This window comes from Lathyrus oleraceus, chromosome 5 (genome assembly GCF_024323335.1).
Source record: "Lathyrus oleraceus cultivar Zhongwan6 chromosome 5, CAAS_Psat_ZW6_1.0, whole genome shotgun sequence".
In the NCBI taxonomy this organism is placed as follows: Eukaryota; Viridiplantae; Streptophyta; class Magnoliopsida; order Fabales; family Fabaceae; genus Lathyrus; species Lathyrus oleraceus.
In genome coordinates this window covers 157,589,273-157,615,000 of record NC_066583.1, presented here as the reverse complement: position 1 = coordinate 157,615,000, position 25,728 = coordinate 157,589,273, and the positions used below count along the sequence as shown (strand labels likewise).

The window sequence follows — 25,728 nt, the reverse complement described above, 5'->3', positions numbered from 1 at the left end:
AGCTTTATGTTTGTTACTTTGTGTTTATTGACATTTCGTATGCCACCCGTTTGTTTTTGCGATTTTTGTGGGGTATATATATATATATATATATATATATATATATATATTATTTTCTCTTAATATTAATTTCAACACATTTTTTGTGGGGTATATAATAGTAAATTATTTTCAACACATTTTTTAATATTAATTAATATTTGTACACATTTCTTGTATTCACATGATTTAGGATCAGTTTATTTTATCTTTAAAAAATAGATTTTTTTTATATTTTTAAATATGATTTTTATGAAAAAAAAATTAAAATAGTAAAAAAAAGTTTTAACTCATTTCTTTTAAGTTAAAAAATTAAGTTTGACATCCAATAACAAAAATTTACATTTTTGAAGATTAAAACATAATCAAAATCATATAATTTTAAAAAATTATATATCTAAAAAATATTTTTTATGAAAAATTATCCAAAATAACTCAAATTTAAGTGATTTCTTAAATTTTTAATATTTAAAAAAAATATAATAAAAAGATAAAATAGTTAAAATAATATTTTTATAAAAAGTTATTCAAACTAATTTTTCATTTGAGACTTTTTATTAAAATAAATAAAATATATTATCATTTCTTTTTTCTAAAAAATATGTTATTTATATAATCATTTGGTTTATTCATATTAACGAGATTTGTGATAGACTTTCATCCTTTCAATAAATCCCGACTCTTTTAAAAAATAGGCAAAACATACTTTTTTTTTTCTTTTAAACTAAGCAACATATATATTTTCAATTAAATAAAAGCAACAAACAGAAGAAAAATAAAGCACAAATAATTATAATTTCTTTCCAACGAAATTATTAAGGAATGTCTGGTTACCAGTTGTTTTATTAAATTATTACTTTCCCCCAGAAAAAACCGAAAGATTAGATGCTATATGAAATAATTAATAAAAAAATAAAAGTGGTATGAGAATAGATACACCACTGAGATTTCTAATCAACCTGTGATTTCATCAAAGCATAAATAAATATTTACCCCTTATTTCACGTGCACTATTCCTATTTGTGGAATAGAACTGAACAACCAATTTAAAACTATATATATGGACTTGATATATAGCTGAAGATCATTCCTAAGTTGTAATCACTAATCAATAGTTCATTCATATACACTTTTACTATCAAATATGGGTGAACAATTAGGTCCATATTTAGCAATGTTTTTTGTACAATTAATATATTCTGGGATGACTTTACTGTCCAAATCAGTGTTTAACGGAGGAATGACAACATCTGTGTTTGTTTTTTATAGACAATTCATTGGAGCCATTATCATGGTTGCTTTATCTTTGATATTTGAACGGTAATATTTTAATTTTTTTTTTCTTTCTTTAGCTTATAATTTATTTGATTTTTCCTATAATAATATATTTTGTTATATGGTTTAGAAAACAATCCGTGCCAGTGACGTATTCGTTTCTGGCTATCTTCAAGATTTTCATGCTGTCATTATTGGGGTACGTAGTACATTAATCTTCTCTAATCTCTATAATTCTGTAATCCGATTTTATTTCGACAAAGAATTTAAAGACTAATTAGGTTTATAACCCTACTTGGTTGTTTTTCAGACTTACTTTAGCTTTGAATGTTCATGGTATTGCTCTTGCTTATACTTCTGCTATGTTGGCTGCTGCAATAGTTAACTGTCTTCCTGCTTCTACATTCTTCTTCGCCGTTCTCCTCAGGTAAATTTATTGTCTGTTTGTCTGTTATTTCGGTATAATCTTTTTATATGATTATGAGTTGCTCATGATATATTGCAGAGTAGAGAAAGTAAATTTAAGGACAAAATCTGGAATTGTAAAGATAGGAAGTGTATTATTGTGCATGGGAGGTGCATCGATATTGGCGTTTTACAAGGGGCCTCAACTACATATTGTTCATCATCATCGCGACGATCGACAACATAAAGATCATTTTTCGTATAATAATAAATGGATCTTGGGTTCTTTACTCTTGTTCCTATCCACTACCATGTGGAGCTTGTGGCTTGTACTTCAGGTGATATTCAATATAACTTTTTTTGTTTGTTTATTATTATAGGATGCAATCATAGAATACTTATGCTGGTCTTTTTTTTTTCTCTCTAATGAAAACAGTCTCAGTTACTTAAAAGTTACCCTTCAAAGCTAACATTCATGAGCATTCAGAGTGTATCAAGTGCAATTCAGTCATTTGGCATTGCCATTGCTTTTGAAAGAGATTTTGAGCAGTGGAAGTTGGGTTGGAACATGAGACTGTTAGCAGTTCTTTATTGTGTAAGTAATATTCTATTTTGATGCTGGCAAGAATGTTAGTAATATTTAATATTTTTCCACTTAAATTTAAAGAAAAACAATTAGGACAAAACTATATTAAAAAATTGGACAAAATATCTCAGGGTCCAGTTTGACCCATTTTCTTGTAAAATAATCGGAAGAGGGAGAGGTGTGGTGGTTCGTTGGTGGTGGACCGGATCTATGACGGCGGAGATGGATGAAGGAAAACATATTGTTTGCAACGGATATGGTGGTTGTAGGCGATACAGGGAATGATGGTTGTCGTATTTCTACTTATGGTGTTTGATCTCTTTGTGGAGGTTTGAAGGTGCGGCCACTACTTCCGGCGTACCGGCGTCGACGTTGTTCTCTTTTCACGGTTGTTCCTTTTGTTTTCCTTCACTTTCTATGAATCTTGTTTGGTCTTCAACTTCTGAGTGCTACAAAGTTGAAATGAATGTTAAAGTTTCAACTTTTGTGAAGTGATTTATCTTTTCAATTAATTTGAAATGGTGGGTCAAGTTTTGTTTTAAATTGGTTGTTTTGCAGTTATTTTGTTGTTAGTTGTTTTGCAACTTTAGTTGTTCTGAGTGCTATTGTGTTGTTAGTTGTGTTGAGACTATGGTTTTCTTCTTCTTCTTTCTTCTGAGCTCTGAGACTATGGCTTTACTCATTAATATCTGAGTTTGAATATCAAGTTAATATCAAATACGAGTATCAATATAGAATGAAATCTAGGTTTTAATATCAAATTAATATCTAAAATATCAATTTGAAATCTGGGTTTGAAGCAGGTATGGTTTGAAGCACTTTAATTTATAATTGTCTGATTATAAATATAAAACATTTGAAATACTTTTGTAATAGACAAGTAGTCCATATGGTCATCCATTTTCCCTTTAATCCTCTTAGGCAAGGGTTTAAATCTTCTGTGTGTTAAAGTTTTGGTTTTTGATATCTTTTAATTTTACTAATTGTTTAAAATTAAAATAAATAAAAAAGAAAAGAAATTATACGTGGAATATGAACATATGCCACGTCGGTTGTCATGCGTGTCAAAATAGATTCCGTTTGTGAGAATTAGTCAGAAATGACTTAAATAACGCCCTTTGAAGACATGAGGGACTACATTGGTTCCTTTTAAAAGAAAAATTATCAAAATGGAACTTGAGATTTACTTAAGAGATCAAAAGAGATATTTTGCCAAACAAATTATGATTATGATGTATATTTTATCCTTAATGTAATAGGGGATACTAGTGACTGCAGTTTCATACTATTTGCAAGCATTAGTGATTGAGAAGAAAGGACCAGTTTTTCCAGCAACTTGGAACCCACTCAGTTTTATTATTGCCACCGTTGGTTCTGTGATCCTATTGGACGAGCCACTATTTTTGGGCAGGTGAGTTGCAATTTTGTAATAAACTCTTTATTGTTTTTTTACATTTTCTCCTAATTGAATATGCAAAACTATTTTAAATAAAGATAGGAAAATAAGAAGATTTGAACCCTACTCAAATGGTTGATTCAAATCAACCTATGTAGAAAATCAAAAAACTTGAATTTCACAGTGTAAACATAATTCAAAATTTTCACACTAGAATGTCGAAAAACATAGAGATAGAGACATATTATTATTCACCACAAAACTCTACCTAGACTTTAAACGAGTGGCGGTGCTCAACATCTCTCTCTCTCTCTCTCTCTCTCTCTCTCTCTCTCTCTAAAGTAAAATCACTCTTTAAGAAACTAGATTAAGTACAAATAATGCCTAAACTTTGATTCAGTTAATGATTATGTGAACACATCTAATCGGTTGTCTTCTGAAGTAACATTCTCAAACATAGTTTCTTTAGATTATATCACATTTCTATTTATGTGTAAAAGGATTTCAATATGTTTTGACCTTTCATGACATCCTTGGTGATTTTTTAGTTGAATTTCACTTTGTCAATCATAATTAGGGGTGAAAAAATGAGCTCGGCCTGTCAGGCATGCCCGTTTTATCCACACTTTTTCACAGGGCGAGTCAAGGTTTTGGGTCTGTATCCTTTAATTTGCCTGCTCCGACCCATCCTGCTTTTTTATGGCACGAGATTTTACATTCAATTTTGTAATCTTTAGGCCTAAAAGGTTCAATTCTCGTAGGCCCGTCCTGCCCCGCCCGCCTTCACTTTTATACAGGACGGGACAGGGTTTTAGGTCTGCACCCTCAAATATCCATGCTCCGCTCCTCCCTATTTTTTTGGGCTTTTGTGGGGCGGGCATGCCTGTTTTCCACCCCTAATCATAATGTACCTTCACACACCATTGAGCAATTCCCAACTCCCAATCATACCCTTCAACCTTATGGATTCCTTCACTTTTCAACAATGAAAATGTAATCCTCTTAAATTGTAGATAATGTCATAACTTTCTGTTGATTTGTATTCCAACTAATAGTCAATCCAAAAAACATAAACACAAAACTCGATAAAGATTTCCTAAAGTTCACTTTTACCACATAACCTACATCTACAAAAGCCTTTAAAATATATTCCACTTAAACTAATCTTGTGTATTTAAGACCTCCTTTCATTGATTAGTTTAATTTAAGTATCTCAAATTCATTTTAAAGTTTCCAAATCCATTTAATATGTTTTTTTTTCACAAACTGACTCACCATGCTAATCATATATATTAAATTCGCCCTACTATAAATCATGTCATACAGGATGTTTTCTATTATACTAAAAAACATACTAGTGTTCACCTTTATCCCCTATTTTTTCAATCTAGGAACTTTCATAATCGAAAATTTGTAGGATGACTCATAGGAATGCAAACCCGTTTTGCTTCATGCATCCTAAATCGCCCCACCACATTCATAAAGTAACCAAACTAAGATAATAGCATTTCACCCTTATTCTAGTTCCTCGTGATGTCTATTCTAAGTATCTTCTCTGCAATCCCAAGATCCTTTGTCTTAAATTCAAAATTTAATTTTCCTTTAACATATCGTCCATATATTTAAGTATGTAGAGAATGAATTTGTCACCCCTCTTAAATATGTAAACACATTTGTGATTTATTTTAACCCATGCAAATATTTCTTCAAATGACAAACAATATAGTTATCCTCTACACAACCCTCCAGCTATTGCATATAGATTGTATATTCAAGATCTCAAAGAAATAATATATTATTTATCATTTTTATTTAGCTCAAGATTTTATCGATTATCAATGTCCATAAGTATTCTTATAGAATAATATTGTACCATCGGGAAGAAAGTCTCATTGTAATCGATTTCCTTAACTTGGATAGAACCTTTGGCAACAATTATTGATTTATATTTTTGTTCTTAAATTCTCGGAATGCCTTCCCTCTTCTTTAAGATACATTTGCATCCTACCATTTTCTTCTTCGGTGGCTCCACAAGTTCCATGTCTGATTATTCTTTAATGTACTCATTTTTTATTTGTGCTTCTCTCAATTACTTCCTTTATCGTATCCAATTTTGGTTCTTGTATCTCTACGGTCTCACTTAAAGCATATAAAATCATATTAGTATAGGTGTACCATTGTGGTGCCTCAATTATTTCTTCTCCTCGTCATTTTCCAATTGATAGTCATTAGCTAATGTAGTTTATCTTTCTCTATAATTTGATGGTTGAGAATTATTATATTCCTTGTTTAATTAGTGGAAGGATTATCTCCAAATTGATTTCTCTTCATTCCATTTATGATTCTATATTTCCCAAGTTCTTTCACTTCAAACCATGTACGTCTCTTTAAAAGAAATATATTTTCTTATTATGAATCTTGATCCTCTTGGTCCTATCTTTCATAGCTTGTATCCTTTTACCCCTTCCAGGTATCCAATAACAACACATTTTAATTCCCTAACATCAATCATATCTTTTTTTATATGTGAAAAAGTCAAACCTTCAAAGTTTAACAGTTTGTCTAGTTTCACTCTGAACCTTCATAGATGTATTAAATTTTATTCTTGTTGATGGGTATCTGTTGATCAAGTAAGTTAAAGTACTTGAAGCTTTTCCTCGAAAACTCTTGGGCAACCCAAGTTTCAAAATAATACATATAACATGCTCCAATATGGTTATATTCATTCGTTCAACTATGCCATTTTGATATAGTGTTCCTGTCATAGTCTTATGCCACTTACAACATTATTTCCTCCAACACTCGTTAAAATGCTCTAAAATAAACTTCAGACTATTGGCAGTCCTTAAAACTTTTATTTTAGCTCCTATTTGATTTCATATAAGAGTATGTCATTCCTTCAACTTTTCATATGTGTCACTTTTATTTGTTTAAACATGAACTATTCAAGAGAAATCATCAATCATAGTTAAAAAATAGGAATTACCCCTATGATTAGTTACTCTTGAAAGAACCCAAAGATCCAACTGAAAAATACTTAAAGGTATATTAGAATGATGCATGTCACATCCCTAAGATATATGAGAAATATCGAGTTTGTCCAATTTATCACTACCTAATAAAATTAGTTTAGCTAATTTAACCAAACTTATTTTACTAACACACTTTAATCTTACATGTCATAGTTTGATTTTGTCAAGTAAGTTTCGCTAGTCAAAGATGCATAAGCAATAATACTTAAAACATTTAATATGTATACAATATACATTTTGCCACCTTTACTTATTATCATTGCACCATGCAAAAGTTTCATCACATCATGCTTAATTATAGCACAATACCTAATGCATCAAATATGCTTATGTATAACAAATCTCACTAGAGTTTGGAAATATACCTCACATAATATAAAAGAAATTCATGGTAGTCTAATATCTTAAGAAGAATTGAACTTATACCTTAAACCATGCTCACTTTGTTGTTACCAAGGATAATGTATGCACATTCTTTAACCTCCAAAAAATTTCAAATTACTATTTTTTTTGAAAAAATGTGATAAGAACATTCGAATTCCATGACCTAATTCTTTTATATTTAAACAATTGTGATCATTAGCGTCATATCACTCTCATAATCATTCCAAATAAATTTTCACTAGCTCATAATCATTATTGAAGTGATGGTCTTTTGACAATTGAAACACTTTTATTTTAATTTTTTGATTCTCTTTTACTTAGATTTAGACCGAGCTTTCAATTCTTTTCCATGTCCTCTACTTTCACTTTAAAATTTTAGAAATCATCGATGATCATTTTGAATATTGTCAATTACTCCAAAATATGTTTTGACTATACTATTCTAAGTAAATATAGTTATTGTTTCATACGAAATTGTTGTTTCAATGGCTTGATCATGAATAGTGATTTAAACCTTATTTGTATATCTGCCAGACCCTTATTCATTGCGACTTTCTTCAAAAAATTATCTCCAATACTCAAGCTATTAACATTTTTGCCTTATTTATCATTTATGTCTTCTCTTATTAAGTTAGAATGACTGCATCTTTGCCTCACCCTTCAATATATTCACACATTTTTGTTCAGTAGAGATCACTTCCATCTTCACTTCCCATAGACGACACAAATTATTGAGCAGATCCAAAAAAAAAAGAACAATTGTGTAGTCAATTACACATTTAGTGTAACTGATTACACTATTGTAAAAATTGAATTTTTGCCTTTGAAAGTTATGTTTTGAAAATTCATGATGCATGAATATTTGAAAAACCTTTAGAGGAGAATAAGGGAAGGTTTTTTAGCACCTACAATTTTATACAAATGAGTTGATATTGTATACCTCACTTCATGGTCAAATCCTTTTGAATTCCAAATCATTTTAAGACTTTGCAAACTTGATCCTTGAATCGGAGGAATTTTCTTAAACCTTGATTGAGATCTTTGTCCTTCTTTGATAGTCATTTGTCTTCATCAGAATTATATTTCAAGTTGATCTTGTCTTCATAAGAATTACCCCAAGGGTGTTAGAGGCATCACTAAACTTAATCTTCCTTTTAAGAGTATGAATTATTATATGCTTTTATTGTCGATGATGAATTATCATAATTCTGAGCTATAACCGAGTTATATCAACTATGCAGAAAACAAAAAAAAAAAACATACAAAATTTATATAATGATTCAAATCAAATTTATATCATGATTCAAATCATATACATGGCCATAAGCTCAAAATTAAATATATACTATATTTGGTCTTATCTATAAGAGTTAATTGATTTTTAAGATTTATTGAGTAATCAATGTGTTTGGTCTATTATTTCGTCCAAATACATTGAATATTCAATAAATCTAAAAAGTAAAATTTTCATATATAGGTCCAGAGAAAGTATTCGCCTATCTCTTGTGGGGGTGGTAAAACGAGTTGTGGTCCGTTAGGTCAGACCGTGCACCCGCCAAAAAATGGCGGGTTGGGTTGGGATTTTGTACCCGTCTACGCGCTAAATCCGTCTCACTTTAAGCCCGCAAAAAAAGGGTGAGTTGCTCCGTCAGACCGTCAACCTAGTTATCAAACATTCAAAATATTTATTTTCGTTGGTTGAAAGTTAATACTTGAATTATATTTTTGGAATACTTGTTGATAATGATATTTTATATATTTATTTGTTAATATATGCAATATTTTTTTAAATAAAAATTGATTAAAAAATTATTTTATAAAAAATTATTTTAAAAAATAAGTGGAAAAATATAATTGAAATGTAAAAATAAGTTTATTAATATATTAAAAAATGAAAACTAATTATAAAAAAATAGGCGAACAAACCCGCTGCCCACCACCTTGACGAGATGGACTAAATTTTTAAATTCAATTTCACTTGGCAGACATGTCTGCTCCGCTCTTTTCTGACAGATTAAGGTGAGGCAGAGCGGACTGACCGTTTTATCACCCCTAATCTCTTGGATCATAACTAAATTTATTATGAAAGCTAATGGTAAATTTTGACATAAATTATGGATAAATAAAAGGCATTTCCATAAAACTCACATATTTATCAAAGAGTTCTATTTTGTTAAACCAAATTTATGAACTACATATATAACTTCTATTGTCCACATGCTTATACATTTAACTGGCTTGTTTGTTTTTCAGTGTTTTGGGTGGAATTTTGCTGGTTTTAAGTTTGTACAGTGTTTTATGGGCAAAAAGCAAAGAAGGAATCAGTCATAATCACAATTCTTTACCTATTCAACCATATAAAGAATGTGCAGAAATAAAAACAGAGATCCCATGTAGCAAACCACCCCAATGAGCATAGCTTTTCTTTTTCTATTTCTTTTAGGTAATAGATTAGAGTGTTTAATAACTATTGTATTGTCATGCTTCGTTAATTGGGAAGATTTTGCTATCTATGGAACAAAGATTATATATTACTAATCAATATTAATTATATAGGTAATAGGTTTCTTTTGTCAAAAGAAAAAGAACCAACAACATCAAACTTTTTATTTATAGCTTTTGATGAGTTACTCTTCCACTCACCTTAATTTAAAAATATCAATGTATGTGAAAATACGACAACTTTATTATGAAAAATCAAAGTTTGCACTTGTGCGCATAATCCTATTACTAACTGTACGGACAATTTAACAACCTCACTTGAACTAATTATGGGGAATCAAAGTTAGTTACGAAGGTTCGGTTGGGTTGAAGTTGATATATACTATTATAAAATGGAAAAAATTCATGAGTGTTTTATAATTATATGGGGAAATTAAACACCTCTTTGATATCTATTAAAATGACACTAATATTTTTTTAATTTAAAAATATGTACTAATATCTTATGAGGGCTATTAAAATACTATTGACACTTTTTTTTTTTAGTTTTTAGTGACAATCTAAATTTGTATGTATTTTTACTGTCTAAAAATTTTCATTGAAATATATAAACTTAAGAAATGTTAGTGAATATTTTAAAATTATAGGAAGTTTGATTGTAATTTAAACAAATTTTAAGAGAGGTGAGCATGAAATTTTCTAAATATTAATATTAATGGCGTATTAGCATAAAATAGTTGTTTATTTTATATGAAATTTTTTTATTAAATTTCTCCATGTATTGTAGATTTGATGTGCTTCTATCTACGAATACAAATTTTTTACCACGTTTATTCACCTATATATAAAATATTAAATGCTTAAATGGTCTATTGACCTCTGTTAGTTAGCGTATTTTTGAATTTTGTCATTAAATATGTTTTTGTCATAGTCTCTATATCTCACTTTTATGATTGAGTTAGTCCCTAACGTTAGAAGTTTGTTTAAAAAATGATGAGATCTTTAACATTGTTGATGTGGAAATAAGTTTATATATTATTTTGTTTAATAAATTACACATGTGGCCATTAAAATGTTCCCACCAAAAATTTCACTATGTTCAGAAATAGTCTTTTACTTTTAGTCCCTGTAAATTAGGGTTTTGTCTATTGGAAGAAAAAATAAATTGTGACATCATGGGATGGAGGCGACGAACGAAGACGGCAAGAAGCTCTATTGCATGACCAACTAACACAACTTCATCAGATTCACGCACGATTCAATAAGTGGTGAATTTCAATTTGATTTTTCATTACGGGGATATGTTTTTTAGGGGCTCTATAATATATTACACGGGGGACATGAGCATGAAGTATAAATTAATCCAGACATGTGAAGCTTATTTGAAGCAATTGGTATTGTGAAAGAGATAATTGAGCTTGAACATTCAGAATATTATTTATGGTGCTATAATAATGATGTTGACAGGTACAATAGAATGGTTAGTGATAGTGATGCTGAAAAGGTATATCAATATACCATGGAAATGAAAACTATATTACACATATATGTTGAGCATACATGTAATGTTCAAGAAAATGATGTAGGTGATGTTCAAGAAGATGAAGTAGGTGATGTTCATACAAATGATGTAGGTGATGTTAATACAGAGGATGTAGGTGATGTTCAAGAAGATAAAAATGGGGATAGTGGTAGTAGTGAGGATAATGACTTTGAAGTTGATGGTTTATCATTTGATGACGGTGAGGATGAGAGAACTCTTGGGTTGGATGATTGCTTTGAATACCAGGGCAGAAGTAGTGGGGTAAAAGTTATAGAAAAGAAGCACAAGCTCACTCCAAAGAAAGTTCCAACTGTTGTTGATAACGTAGATTCATCTAATGGAATGGATAATGAGATGGACATCAATTAAGCTTCACTTGGCCAGATTAATTTCTACTTCATGCTCATGTCCCCCGTGTAATATACTATACAGTCCCTAAAAAACCTACCCACGTAATGAAAAATCAAATTGAAATTCATCACTTACTAAATCGTGCTTGAATCTAATGAAGTTGTGTTAGCTGGTCATGCAATGGAGCTTCTTTCCGTCTTCGTTTGTTGCCTCCCTCCCACAATGTCACAATTTTTTTTCTCCCAATAGACAAAATCCTAATTTATAAGGACTAAAAGTAAAAGGCTATTTCTGAACATAGGGGAATTTTTGGTGGGAGCATTTTAATGGCCATGCGTGTAATTTATTAAACAAAAGAACATATAAATTCATTTCCCTGGCAGCAACGTTAGACATCTCAACATTTTTTTAACAAACTTCTAACGTCAAAGACTAACTCAATCAAGAAAATGAGATATATGAAATCTGACGAAAAAAAGATTTAGGAAGCAAATTCAAAAACATGCTAACTTACTGGGACCAAAGAACTATTTAAGCCTAGATTAAATAACACTTTAAAGTATGAAAATTGTTTCTTTGTTATTTATGTATAATTTTGAAATAAAAAATGGAATGACACTAGTATAACATTTTTTATAGTAGTTTTCACTTGTAAGGCATTAAGGCAATTTCGGTGAAATAAAATTTGGGTTAAATAAGTTTTGGGTCCTCATAATTTTAGCGATTTTTGTTTTTAGTTCCTCTAAAATTTTCCTTCAAGTAATGGTCCCTCAAAAAATTTCCATCCATAAAATTGGTCATGACGTCAAATGCCACTATCGGATGCTTACGTGGCAAGACAGGTGGATTAAAAAAAATTAACTGATTTATTTTTTAATTTTTCAGGAATAACAGGTGGATGCTTACGTGTTTTCTATTTAAATAGAAACCCTAAAACTCAAAGCAAATCCCTAATTCTCTTTTCTTCACTCTCAGTCATTTTTTCTTCACTCACACCTTTTGTAGTTGTGGTCCCAAAATAAAACTCCATGAAGATGCATTGAAGCATGTGGTCTCAACGACTTTGACACTCTTCACATTTCAGTAGTTGTGGTGCCACATTGACGAAGCTTACTTTGAATCAAAATTGTGTTTGATGTGGTCCCAACATTAAGGTTAGTCCCCCATGTACTTTCGTGTGTCATGCTTGGTTGTATTATGATTTGTTTATATTCTCGAATATTGGATGTCTTTGTTATGTCCCACTTGCTTTGAATTCACTGCATACTTGTTTTATTGTGTTGAATGTAAACATATAGGGTTTTGTCGTGTTGATTGAATGTAATGTCTAATTTACCCTCTTTCATATTTGTAATGTACATGATATGGGGTTATTTAAGGTGGTATTTTACACCAATGGTTCATTTGTAAAAGGTGAAAGGTTAAGGTATGAACATGGAGATATTTATGCTTTCATTGGGCAAGGATCTGAATTTTGGTCCTTCTTTGAAGCATGTGAGTTAATTAAGGGGGTGAACTCATCCTTTAACCTTGATGATGTGAAATCATGGTGGAAACATTAAGAGGGTTGTCTTGAAAAGGATCTAAAACCCTTTAGAAATGATGAGGATGCGACAATGTTAGTTTTGTTTGATGAGAAGAATAATTGTGATGTTGAAATATAGCTAAAATTATCAATGGATGAGAAGACTTATATTGAGAGGTTAATAGAGAAACAAAAAGGACATGAAAATATTGAGGAAAATGTTACGGAAAGTGCTGAGGACAATGAATCAAGTGAAAACTTTTTGGATGGTATATACTTTGAAGACATTGAAGAAGAGATAATGCATGATTTTGATGAAGACCTTGATGAAGGGTTAAACATTGGGGAGAATAATAGTGAGCCTAGAAGGGAGCTTGTTGATGGTGCTGATACAAGTCAATAAAAAACTAAGTGTTTACTACAGTAGAGATGGATAAGGAACATGTCATAGAAGATGATCACATGGCTGATGAGTTTGATAGTGGGGCAGATGAAGATAATTGTTATGACAGACCTACAATGATTAAGTTTAATAAAGAGGGAACACTTAAAAAGGATTTCACATTTAAGGTGGGAATGAAATTTTCATCTCTGAAGCAATTTAAGAAGGTTGTACTGGAACACAATGTGTTAAATGGTAGGGAGGTCAGATTTGACAAAAATGATGGGAATAGGTGTATGGTTGTTTATAAGGACAAACAAAATTGTGACTACATTGTGCTATGCAACAGAGTTTTAAGAACTACATCATTTAAGATACTCTATTTCAGAAACACAAATATGGAAGAAAGTTCTTCAACAAGAATGCCAATGTTGATTGGGTTGCTAGAGTGATTGTAGACAAGTTGTAGAACAATTAAAATATGAAATTAAATGAAGTTGTAGCAGATGTAAGACTAAGGTTTACTACAAAAATTACTAGATGTAGACTTCCAAAGTTAGGAATCTAGCTAGATAGGTTGTTGAAGGGGACTCAACCAAGCAATATAGTATGTTATGGTTATATGGTGCTAGATTGATGAGGGCATCAAAAGGAAACACATTCAATTTAAACATCGGAAGACCGACACCTAGATTGCAACCAAGGTTTAAAAGGTGTTACATATGTTTTGATGGGACAAAGAAAGCATTAAATGTTGCATGTAGTGAAGGAGAATTTGCCATCCAAGGCGCAGCGGAATTTAAAAATTTCTCCATTTAGTGATCCTTACGAATGGGCATGATCAGTGATAGAATCGTTACCTCTTGTGGCGATCACGAACGTTGAACGATGACAACGTCTCTACTCAGTCCACACGAACGGATTCCTTCAATCTCAGTGCTAGCTGCTACGAATGAAGGCTTTGAGTGAGAGAGAGAGAGAGGGAAACGAAATTCCAATTAGAATGACAATGCTTCTACCCAAGGGTTCTATTTATAGAACCACATGTGTGGGCTTCAAGCTGAAAAGCCCACTTAAGTGTATTTTGGCCCATATCTCATAATATGCCAAAATCACTTAAGTATTTGGTACCTTACCATATTTCGTATTCTACTTAAGTACACCGTACCTTACGATGTTCCTTAGTTACTCTATCTCTCATCAATTCGTCCTTTGTGTGTGACCCTATAGGTTTTCGCGGCGTTGGCAATTATATTAAATCACGTATTTAACATAATAAACAGTAAGCAGTATCTAACAACACATCACTGCTACCCAAGACACAAAAATGTCATGTGATCTGACAAGTCCTTCTATGATAATAATTATGTGTATAATTACCCCTTTGCCCTTATGTCTATATTGAACACAAGGCATAAACCGTGTCATCCTTGTCCAGTTCAATATTGGGCCCGTAGACATTTATCCTGTTACGCAGGATGGGCAAATTCCATCTAGGTCACTCATGTCCCTTAGCATGCTTTGTGGAGTACCCATCAACTGTCTTTATGCTTATCCAGTTACGGACAATGTTGGATCAGCAACAAAGCACTCGACTCTACATCTATGGTCCATAGTGGTTTCAGGTCGAAGAGTGATATACACCATTATCACCATGAGAATAACTAATGACACTTTGCATAACTTTCTATATAGTATTCTCATAGCGGGTCAATCCGGTATAAATATTACTCTTAATATTCATACCTATGTTTAAGACTTGATAACTCTTTATCCATGATCCATGAGATGTGATCATCAGTCTACAAACATAATAGCCGTAATGCTTTAATGTTATCCCACTTCACAATAAAGCTCGACTACGGATACTTTAAGAATAATGTCCTTATGTTTAATGTGATCTCATGATTAAGTCATACTTGATACATTAAACGGACTAGCTATTCTAGGGACTTTATTAAACAAACATAATAAAGAAAAAGCCTTTTATTATTAATAAATAATTTGATACAAGTACCAAAAGTATTGGCCTCTAGGGCTTACACCAATAATCTCCCACTAGCACTAGAGCCAATCAGGCATACCCCTAATGCCCATTGATCTAGTATGGCCATCATGCTTCTACTGCGTAAGAGGCTTTGTCAGTGGGTCAGCAATATTGTCAAGTGTAGGTACTCTACATATTTTCACATCTCCTCTATCTATCATCTCTCGAATGAGATGATAACGCCTAAGTATGTGTTTGGATAGTTGGTGAGATCTAGGTTCCTTAGCTTGTGCGATAGCACCATTGTTATCATAATAGAGACCAATGGGATCCACAATGCCAGGAACTATGCCAAGTTCACTAAGGAACTTTTGATCCAAATAGCTTCCTTTGCTGCACTTGAGGCAGCAATATACTCGACCTCGGTTGTAGAATCAGCAATTGTATCTTGCTTTGAACTTTTCTAGCTCACAGCGCCACCATTTAAGCAAAAAAACACATAATCATCCGAATCATGCATATTAAAGTGTCTCAGCATTTTGTCTATGTATGTACTCTGAATTAGGCCAAGCAGTTTCGTGATCTATCTCTATAGATTCTGATTCCTAATATATAGGCTGCTTCACCTTGGTCCTTCATAGAAAAGCACTTCCCCAACCAAGACTTTTCTTGTTGCAGGGTAGGGATATCGTTTCCAATGAGCAATATGTCATCTACATATAATACCAGGAAAATGATCATGCTCCCACTAACCTTCTTGTAGACACAGGGCTCATGTTCGTACTTGATCCATGAGTAATACATCACCTTGATCTGTTATGAGATATCCATATCTCTCAGGTAGGTGACGTATCCTGCTTGACCTATGTTGGTCTTGTTCTACTTGAGCAGGTTGCTCTTACACAATTATTTGTGTTTCCTGCTCTAATTCCTCCATAGGTGTATCAATGCTTTGTGATTCTTGAATTTCTTCAAGCTCTACTTTCCTCCCACTGATTCCTTTGGAAATAAAATCCTTTTCTAGGAAAACTCCAGTTCGAGCGACAAACACTTTGCCCTCAGAAGGATTGTAGAAGTAATACCCTCTTGTTTCTTTAGGATACCCCACAAATAAGCATTTGTCAGATTTGGGCTCAAGCTTAGTTGAAACTTGTCGTTTCACATAAACTTCGCAACCCCAAATCTTCATGTAAGACATATGTGGATTCTTACCATTCCATATCTCATATGGTGTCTTCTCAACCTTTTTGGATGGAACACAGTTAAGTGTGTAAGCTGATGTCAATAGTGCATGTTCCCAAAAGGAGTTTGGAAGATCGGCGTGACTCATCATGGATCGGACCATGTCTAACAGGGTTCGATTTCTTCTCTCAGATACACCATTCCATTGGGGTGTTCCAGGAGGAGTAAGTTGGGATAGGATCCCACACTCTTTCAGATGGTCATTAAACTCTAGGCTTAAATACTCACCACCTCGATCTGATCGAAGAGTTTTAATATTCTTACCTAGTTGGTTTTGTACTTCATTCTTAAACTCCTTGAACTTTTCAAAGAACTCTGATTTGTGTTTCATTAAATACACATAACCATATCTACTGAAATCATCAGTGAATGTGATGAAGTACTGAAAACCTCCTCTGGCTGGTATGTTCAGTGGTCCACATACATCAGTATGTATGAGGGCCAAAATATCATTAGCTCTTTTCACCTTTTCCTATGAATGGAGACTTTGTCATCTTTACAATTAAACAAGATCTGCATGTCTCATATGATTCATAATCAGAAGAGCCCAAGAGTCCATCTTTTATGGAGTTTGGAAATGCGTTTCTCATTTATGTGGCCTAATCGACAATGCCAAAGGTAAGTTGGATTTAACTCATTAGGTTTCATCCTTTTAGTATTAATGTTATAAATAGGCATTTCAAGATCAAGGACATATAATCCATTGTTCATTTGTGCAGTAGCATAGAATATATCATTCAAATAAATTGAGCAACAATTGTTCTTTATTATAAATGAAAAAACTTGTCCAAACAAGAAACGGAAATAATATTCCTGCTAATTGCAGGTACATAATAACAGTTCTCTAACTGAATTATTAAACCACTAGGTAAAGTCAATACATAAGTTCCTACGGCTAAAGCAGCAACCTTTGCTCCATTGCTAACTCGTAGGTCGACTTCACTTGTTGCCAAATCTCTACTCCTTTTTAGTCCCTGCACATTCGTACAAATGTGAGAACCGCATCCAGTATCTAATACCCATGATGCAGAAGTAGATAAATTAATTTCAATAACAAAAATACCTGAAGTTGAAGTCTCTACTCCATTCTTCCTATCTTCCAGGTACTTTGGGCAGTTCCTCTTCCAGTGTCCGGTCTTACCGCAATGGAAGCAAGTGCCTTCTTTTGCTATGCCTCCACTAGGCTTTAAAGCAGCAACGGTGGGTTTGGGTTTGGCAACTTCCTTGCCTTTCCCTTTATCACCCTGCTTGGTGGGCCTTTTGTTCTGTCTCTTTCCATTTCCGATCATCAGAATGGACTTCCCTTTTGACTTCAGGTTCTGCTCAGCAGTTCTTAACATGGCGAGCAGTTCAGGAAGAGATTTGTCCATATCATTCATATTGAAATTTAGGACAAATTGACTGAACCCATATGGCAACGATTGCAAGATCAAATCAGTCGCAAGTTCCTTTCCGAGGGGAAAACCCAATCTCTTAAGGTTTTCCACATACCCAATCATCTTGAGTACATGGGGACCTACAGGGGCTCCCTCAGCTAACTTGCCTTGAAAAAGGGCTTTTGAAACTTCAAACCTCTCATGCCTTGCTTGCTCTTGATAGAGCATTTTCAGGTGTTCGATCATATCGAACGCTGCCATGTTCTCATGTTGCTTTTGCAATTCTGAGTTCATGGTAGCTAGCATGAGACAAGCAGTTTCATTGGCATCATCGACATGCTTCTTATAAGCATCTCTTTCTTCCTTCGGTGCAGAACTAGGAGGTTCCTCTTCAGGGACAGGTTTCTCCAAGACATACAACTTTTTATCATGTTTGAGGACAATCCTCAGGTTTCGGTGCCAATCCAGAAAATTTGTCCTAGACAATTTTTCTTTGTCAAGGATTGATCGCAAGATGTTGTTAGAGGTGTTTGTTGTCATGGTAATCTACATAAGGATTAATGAAAATATAAGTATCATTGACATATTTAATTAGGCCTTTAATTAAATATGCTCCCACTATTTTACTCAAAATAAATGACCCTCATCATCTGATTCGGAAAATCCCATTGAAATTTTTTCTAGTGGGTCGAGATCCATATTTCACTTCGTTCTAAGTCCGCGTAGGCGGATTACACAAAACTAGGTTATTTAGGTAGGAACTCCTTCCAGTTGTATCTCATACAACTCTCGAAAATTTCAGTTGGGTGAATAACTCCTTATTCCAATCCATCATATGGATCATTCCCAACTCTTGCTTCTAAACATATATAATATTATTATAATTAAGTTTGACCCATCGTTTTAGCAGTTGGATATTACAATTATCCCATCGCACCTTACCAATATAGAAAATGCACCTCGCATAGGCGAAACCTACATTATCCGATACTAGTCTTGATGAATGCTAAAACTTGGAAAGCAAACATATATAATATTATTATAATTTGTTTAGTTAAGTTTGACCCATTGTTTTAACAGTTGGATATTACAATTATCCCATCGCACCTTACTAATATAGAACATGCACCTCGCGTAGGCGAAACCTACATTATCTGATACTAGTCTTGATGAGTGTTAAAACTTAGAAAGCATAAACTTAATATTTAATTTGAGGGAATTACAATTTTTCTGATCTCACCGGCTTATTTATCATATAAATCGTCTCTCACATGCATCAACATACATTCACATGCATCAACATACATACATACATACATAATGAAACAATTATGGCCCCTAGCGCAGTTGTTCTCCTAAGCCAATGAGAGAACCTAAGCTAACCTAATAACGATCTAAGTTTCCCCAAGCAAGATCTTCAAGGTTGTCCTCCTCTGGCACTGACTTCTTTGCTTTCTTCATAACATTACATTACATAAAGAAACTCGTTTTACATACGAGGGAGTGAGATGAGAAAAGAAGTTACATTGAGAGATTAAAAGAGAGGCACGACACGCAGATCGTATTTTAAAACCCAAAACAAAATAAAGGAAAACTAAGGCCATAACCGATCACCACAAGACAATAATAATAAACACATTATTATTATTATCAATTTTAATTCTTTTAATCAATTAAAACCAAATAAATCTCGACGACCGATCACATTACGCAGAGTTAGCCGAACGAGTGAATTTTACCTTGCGTTAACCGGTTAACCAAATGCGTTAATCGGTTAACACTGTTGAAAAACTGTTAGAAAATTTTCTTTCTGTCTTGCGTTAACCGGTTAACCAAATGTGTTAACCGGTTAACACTGTTTGAAAATCTCTTGGAAAACTGTATACCGTCTTGCGTTAACCGGTTAACCAAAAGCGTTAACCGGTTAACACTGTTTGAAAAACTCAAGAAATTTATTTCGTATTGCGTTAACCGGTTAACCGTATGCGTTAACCGGTTAACACTGTTCGAAAAAGTGTTTAGAAAGCACAACTCTTGTGCAGTCACAACCCCAATCGCATAACTCTCTGACAACACAACCCTTGTGCCGTCACTAACCCTGATGCACCAATTTCAGACCGTCAAACACATCTCGATTGTTGATTCAGTATGATTGATCAACACGTCATTGCTTCACCATACTAATGTCGGATCAAGAAGCAAACGACCATTGATCGCTCAAAGGAAAACAACCATTGAGTGTTTGAATGAACGAAACTAGAACACTATATCATATATAATGTATTTTGCATCAGGATTACTTATATCATATATATAACTTGATCGATCTCAATTTAATCTTTGATTCATTCTGTCTTTAATCGTATTAATACAGAAAATAAACAGTTATCAGATTCATGGTTTCGTAAGTGGCTCTGATACCACTGAAGGAGAATTTGCCATCCAAGGCGCAGCGGAATTTAAAATTTTCTCCATTTAGTGATCCTTACGAATGGGCATGATCAGTGATAGAATCGTTACCTCTTGTGGCGATCATGAACGTTGAATGATGACAATGTCTCTACTCAGTCCACACGAACGAATTCCTTCAATCTCAGTGCTAGCTGTCGCAACCTGAAAAATACAGTGTGCGAAAAAACAACCGACGAAAGAAAATGACAGAAGAGTCACCACCGTGCGTTATTCATCCCAAAGGAGGGAAAGGAAACGCTCGAAGTAAACCTGAAAAAGGAAAGGACAAGAAGGGGTCTCGCAACCAAATCTTGGGTTCGGGAGTCGGTTATGCGAAGGGAAGGTATTAGCACCCCTACGCATCCGTAGTACTCTACGGGATCCACTTTTGTAGTTCTTGTCTAAAGGGTGTGAGTTTATCTTGTGCTGTTTACAAAAAAAAAGGGTTAAATGAAAATGACTCGCGCGGATGTCGCATCCACTGCATACGTATCTCATCTGAATATGAGAATCAGAGTCTTCGTAGCTCGGCTGACCTATGGGTTGGGGGGATGTGTGCTCGCTAAGACATCGCGTCTTATGCCTACGTATCTCATCTGGAATGAGAAACAGAGCAAGCCGTAGTTCGGCTAACTACGGGGTTATGGAGTGGGTTTTGGACGAACGACGTTACTACGCAATCTACCGGATGCTCGACCTTTGGAGACTTACTCACCTGTAGTAGAAGGAGTAAACGTGTGTTTAGGAGAAGAAAAATCAATGAAGGGTTAGGGTTTGGTGAACTCATGCGAAAAGGCAGTCCTTGACGAAGGAACCTGTAAAAAAAACACACAAAAACATTGCCTCCTATCGAGGTCTTCCAGCTAGGAAAGCAGTAAAATGCGGGAAAAATGTAAAAGTACCACGCGGATAAAGATCCAAAGTAACAGCAGTTAGAGGAATGGGAAACCCATGGATCCTTCCAAGCTAAACACCATCAAAGAAAGTGAGTCAGTACAGGTAATCGGAATGAAACCTCCAGAGGGTATCCCACAAATAAAGTGGAAAACCACGCAAGTTATCCCTGCAAAAGTCATGTGAGCCCTCACAAAAACTCAACAAACAGGTTAGAGACAAAAAAAATAGGGTAATCAAGGGTTGCCCCCAAATCAAAATGTAACCACATGAATCATGCCATTAAAATTCACAAAAAAGACATGCATCAAAAGGGTATCAAATTCACCCATAATACCTCATACATTTAGAGCATTCAAATTAAAGGCATAAAGATGATGGATATAGGGCAAACCTAATTGGAGAGCTTGATTGAAATTGAGTTGCACCCGTGAGGTTTACAAAACAATCTTTAGGGTTTATGTGAGGCAGAGGTGATTCTGTGCAGTTGAGTTCTCTTCAGGGTTTGGAGGCTGCTCTGAACTCTGTTAGCTCTTCTCTCACTATCTTTTTCCTCAGGGTAATAGGAATAGAAAATCTTTGTTTCACTGAAACTCTAGTATTTATAGCCTAATATTGGTAGCTTAGTGGGCTTTTGAGAGAGGTCCAAGTCTGAGATTTTTTTCTTTTATTTATTTATTTTTTTTATTTTTTTATTTTTTTATTTTTTTATTTATATAAATAAAGCTTCTTGGATGTAATTCTGATTGACATGATGAAATGCAATGTATCTAATGTTAAATGACCTAAAAATGAATGCATGCATGAGGTGTAAAGCGTATGCTTCCAGGAAAAATGAAGGGTAAATTTTGGGGTATTACAGCTGCCCCTATTCAATCAACTGGAGACCTGGAAAGAAGATAGCAGCGGCTTTCGTGCTTTCGAGGTATCAAGGGATTGAATACAATAAAAGCCCAAAAATTTGCACTGAAGTGAAGTGAAGTAACAATGCCTGTCAGAATCGGCAAAGAGGTGGTCTTGAAAGAAGAATCCGTCTGGTACGGTGAGAGTCAGTCTGAATACCGAAAAAGAATGTTAACTTGGATACCAAAATAAATGGTAACACAGAAATAACCATGGTCTGAATGCCGCTCATCAGTCTGAATACTGGAAATGACTTCGATCTGAACATCGGGAGATATGAGATTATTAATATCGGTTTGAACACCGAGAGGTTGGCCTGAATGCCACAAGTTGCGTCGACCTGAACGTCAGAAACTTCTTCGATCTGAACATCGGAAAATTGGCCTGAATGCCACAAGTTGCGTCGACCTGAACGTCGGAAACTTCTTCGATCTGAACATCGGAAAATTGGCCTGAATGCCACAAGTTGCGTCGACCTGAACGTCGGAAACTTCTTCGATCTGAACATCGGAAAATTGGCCTGAATGCCATTGCGTCGACCTGAACGTCGAAAACTTCTTCGATTTGAACATCGGAAAATTGGCCTGAATGCCACAAGTTGCATCGACCTGAACGTCGGAAACTTCTTCGATCTGAACATCGGAAAATTGGCCTGAATGCCACAAGTTGCGTCGACCTGAACGTCGGAAACTTCTTCGATCTGAACATCGGAAAATTGGCCTGAATGCCACAAGTTGCATCGACCTGAACGTCAGAAACTTCTTCGATCTGAACATCGGAAAATTGGCCTGAATGCCACAAGTTGCGTCGACCTGAACGTCGGAAACTTCTTCGATCTGAACATCGGAAAATTGGCCTGAATGCCACAAGTTGCATCGACCTGAACGTCGGAAACTTCTTCGATCTGAACATCGGAAAATTGGCCTGAACGCCACTTCGGTCTGAATACCGGAAACTTCATGCCTGTCAGCATCGGCAGAAATAGGGAACGATAATAGAGGCGGCGCATGGGCCAATGACACTTGCTGGGGATAACAAAGGTAAGTCATGAACAATCTTCAGTCTGAGTACTGGAAACAACTTCTAGCTTATCACTTGGGATACCGAGAATGTTTTATGCTTACATGTGAATGTTTGAATTTTTCAATGGTGTAATGCTCCATGAAAATGGAAATGCTACGCGATTTGGAAGGATGCAATGCAATATGATTCTACATGCAGGGATGCGAAATGCTGGGTAAAATGCCAAGCTGAGGCAAAGGGATCTGCTGGGGAAATGATCACCATCTTCTGGACCTTGGCAAGGCTGCTGGAGATGCACAGCGCAAAGAATTATGTGGGGAAATGACCCGCCACACGATGTTCTAGCAATGACGAAATGCCGAGATTCAGACTGGGGAGAGAACGACACTGAAAACCTGCTGTTGGGGAAAGCGATAGTGGTTCTGGCAACCACGATCTGCGAGAGATGACTCAGCAGGGGAAGCAAACACTGATACGGTACCGAGGTTCTGCTTCAAGGAAAGAAACCATGGATCTGGCATTGGGATTATCGATCTGGCCTCGAACTCTAAGGAGCAGCCACTTCTGCTGGGAAGATACAGTCTGGTACTGTCAACTTCGCTGGGGATATATAGTCTGACACTGTCAACTCTACTGGGGAGTGTATGTCCTGAAACAAACGCTTGGGGAAGTACAGTGGTGAGAACCTGCTGGGGATTGAAGAATCCAACACTCTGATCAGCTCTGCAGGGATAAGACACCAAATTCGTCTGTTGGCGACTTCACTGGGGAAGATATTCACGATCGTCTGCAGGGGATTTTAAGGAAATGCCCCGAGGGTATCTGTTCTGAATAGACGATCCAAAGCACTTGAAATTTACAACAATTTTAAATGTTTATTAAGCATGTACCTGTAAAGCCCTCATGTGTCATGATGCAATGTTTATCAAAAATTTGGACGTCATTTTTGCAAACAAAACAGTAAAATGAAAATGAAAACAGAGATATACTGAATAACATGATTTTATTGATTGAATGACCTCTGAATAGGCATTTACATCAGGAATCAATCCCTGGAAAGAGGTAATCGCACAAAAGATAAAAACAGAAATTAATCTAATGGCAATGTGAAATGGATTTCTATTGGGTTCCAATTCTGCTATGACTTGCCCGTCTTCAAGATCCTCCAGATGATCAGCCTTCTGAAAAGGTGATTGGACTGTTTCCTACCTTTCGAAAATTTCCAGTCATCGACATGAGATGAGATTCAGAACTAACTCAGAACGCAGTCATTCGCTTAATCCCTAACTTTTTCCTAGATCGCCCTTTTCGGGTTTTCAATCCACCGGGATACCCATTTTTGCCTAAGTTGCCTTTTCAGGTTTTCAACTTACCGGGTGTACGATCTTTTCATTTTTAATCCCTAATTTTTGCCCGAACCTTTTCATTTTCTTGGTTCGTCGGGATGCCCATTTTTTCCTGGACTATTCTTTTTACTGTCCAGCGGGTCTATTTTATGCGAAGTATTTTTTAACTGCGTCTGAGTTCACAGGGGAAGTGAAGTTTTCACCATCCATAGTTGCAAGCATTAAGGCCCCACCATCAAAAACCTCGGTGACAATATACGGTCCATCATAGTTAGGAGTCCACTTGCCCCTATGATCTGTCTGAGGAGGGAGGGTCCTTTTCAACACTAAATCTCCGACTCGGAAACAACGAGGATGCACCTTCTGATCAAAGGCTCTCTTCATCCGACTCTGATACAACTTCCCATGACAAATGGCTGCCATTCTCTTTTCTTCGATAAGACTCAACTCATTGAACCTTGTCCGAATCCATTCAGCTTCATCTAACTTGACATCCAACAGGACTCTTAGAGAAGGAATCTCCACTTCAACAGGTAGGACTGCTTCCATACCATACACCAGGGAGTAAGGGGTTGCCCCAATCGACGTACGTACTGAAGTACGGTACCCATGCAAGGCAAAGGGTAGCATCTCATGCCAATCTCTGTATGTGACGACCATCTTCTGCACAATCTTCTTTATGTTCTTATTTGCCGCCTCCACAGCGCCGTTCATCTTAGGGCGGTAAGGGGAAGAATTGTGATGTTGAATGTTGAAGTTCTGACACAACTCCTTCATCATTTTGTTGTTGAGATTAGAACCATTATCAGTAATGATTCTTTCGGGAATCCCATAGCGACAAATGATTTCTTTCTTGATAAAACGGGCAACCACATGCCTGGTGACATTTGCGAACGACGCTGCTTCGACCCACTTGGTGAAATAGTCGATGGCAACAAGGATGAAGTGATGCCCATTGGAAGCAGTCGGCTCAATCTTTCCAATCATGTCAATGCCCCACATAGCAAACGGCCACGGCGAAGTCATCACATTCAGAGGATTTGGCGGCACATGCACCTTATCAGCATAAATCTGGCATTTATGACACTTCCGAGCATATTTGAAGCAATATGATTCCATGGTCATCCAATAATAACCCGCTTTCAA

At 35.0% G+C, this 25,728-nt stretch overlaps 1 protein-coding gene across 1 annotated transcript; it reads left to right on the top strand.

Annotated features, from left to right (window-relative positions):
• Positions 1-1,125: 1,125 nt before the first annotated feature.
• LOC127086691 (WAT1-related protein At5g64700) lies at positions 1,126-9,571 on the top strand. The gene is made up of 7 exons (XM_051027487.1): positions 1,126-1,359; positions 1,445-1,513; positions 1,625-1,741; positions 1,820-2,057; positions 2,156-2,314; positions 3,565-3,716; positions 9,371-9,571. Exons 1-7 carry the CDS (start codon positions 1,184-1,186, stop codon positions 9,528-9,530), a joined length of 1,071 nt encoding a protein of 356 aa, XP_050883444.1. The 5' UTR covers positions 1,126-1,183; the 3' UTR covers positions 9,531-9,571.
• The last annotated feature ends 16,157 nt before the right edge of the window (positions 9,572-25,728 follow it).

What these genes read in the sequence shown, in the direction of transcription:
- LOC127086691 (XM_051027487.1), top strand. Translation starts at nt 1,184, where the DNA reads ATGGGTGAACAATTAGGTCCATATTTAGCAATGTTTTTTGTACAATTA. An exon ending in GCTTGTGGCTTGTACTTCAG is followed by an intron (nt 2,058 to 2,155) that starts GTGATATTCAAT and finishes TAATGAAAACAG; the next exon opens with TCTCAGTTACTTAAAAGTTA. An exon ending in GAGCCACTATTTTTGGGCAG is followed by an intron (nt 3,717 to 9,370) that starts GTGAGTTGCAAT and finishes TTTGTTTTTCAG; the next exon opens with TGTTTTGGGTGGAATTTTGC.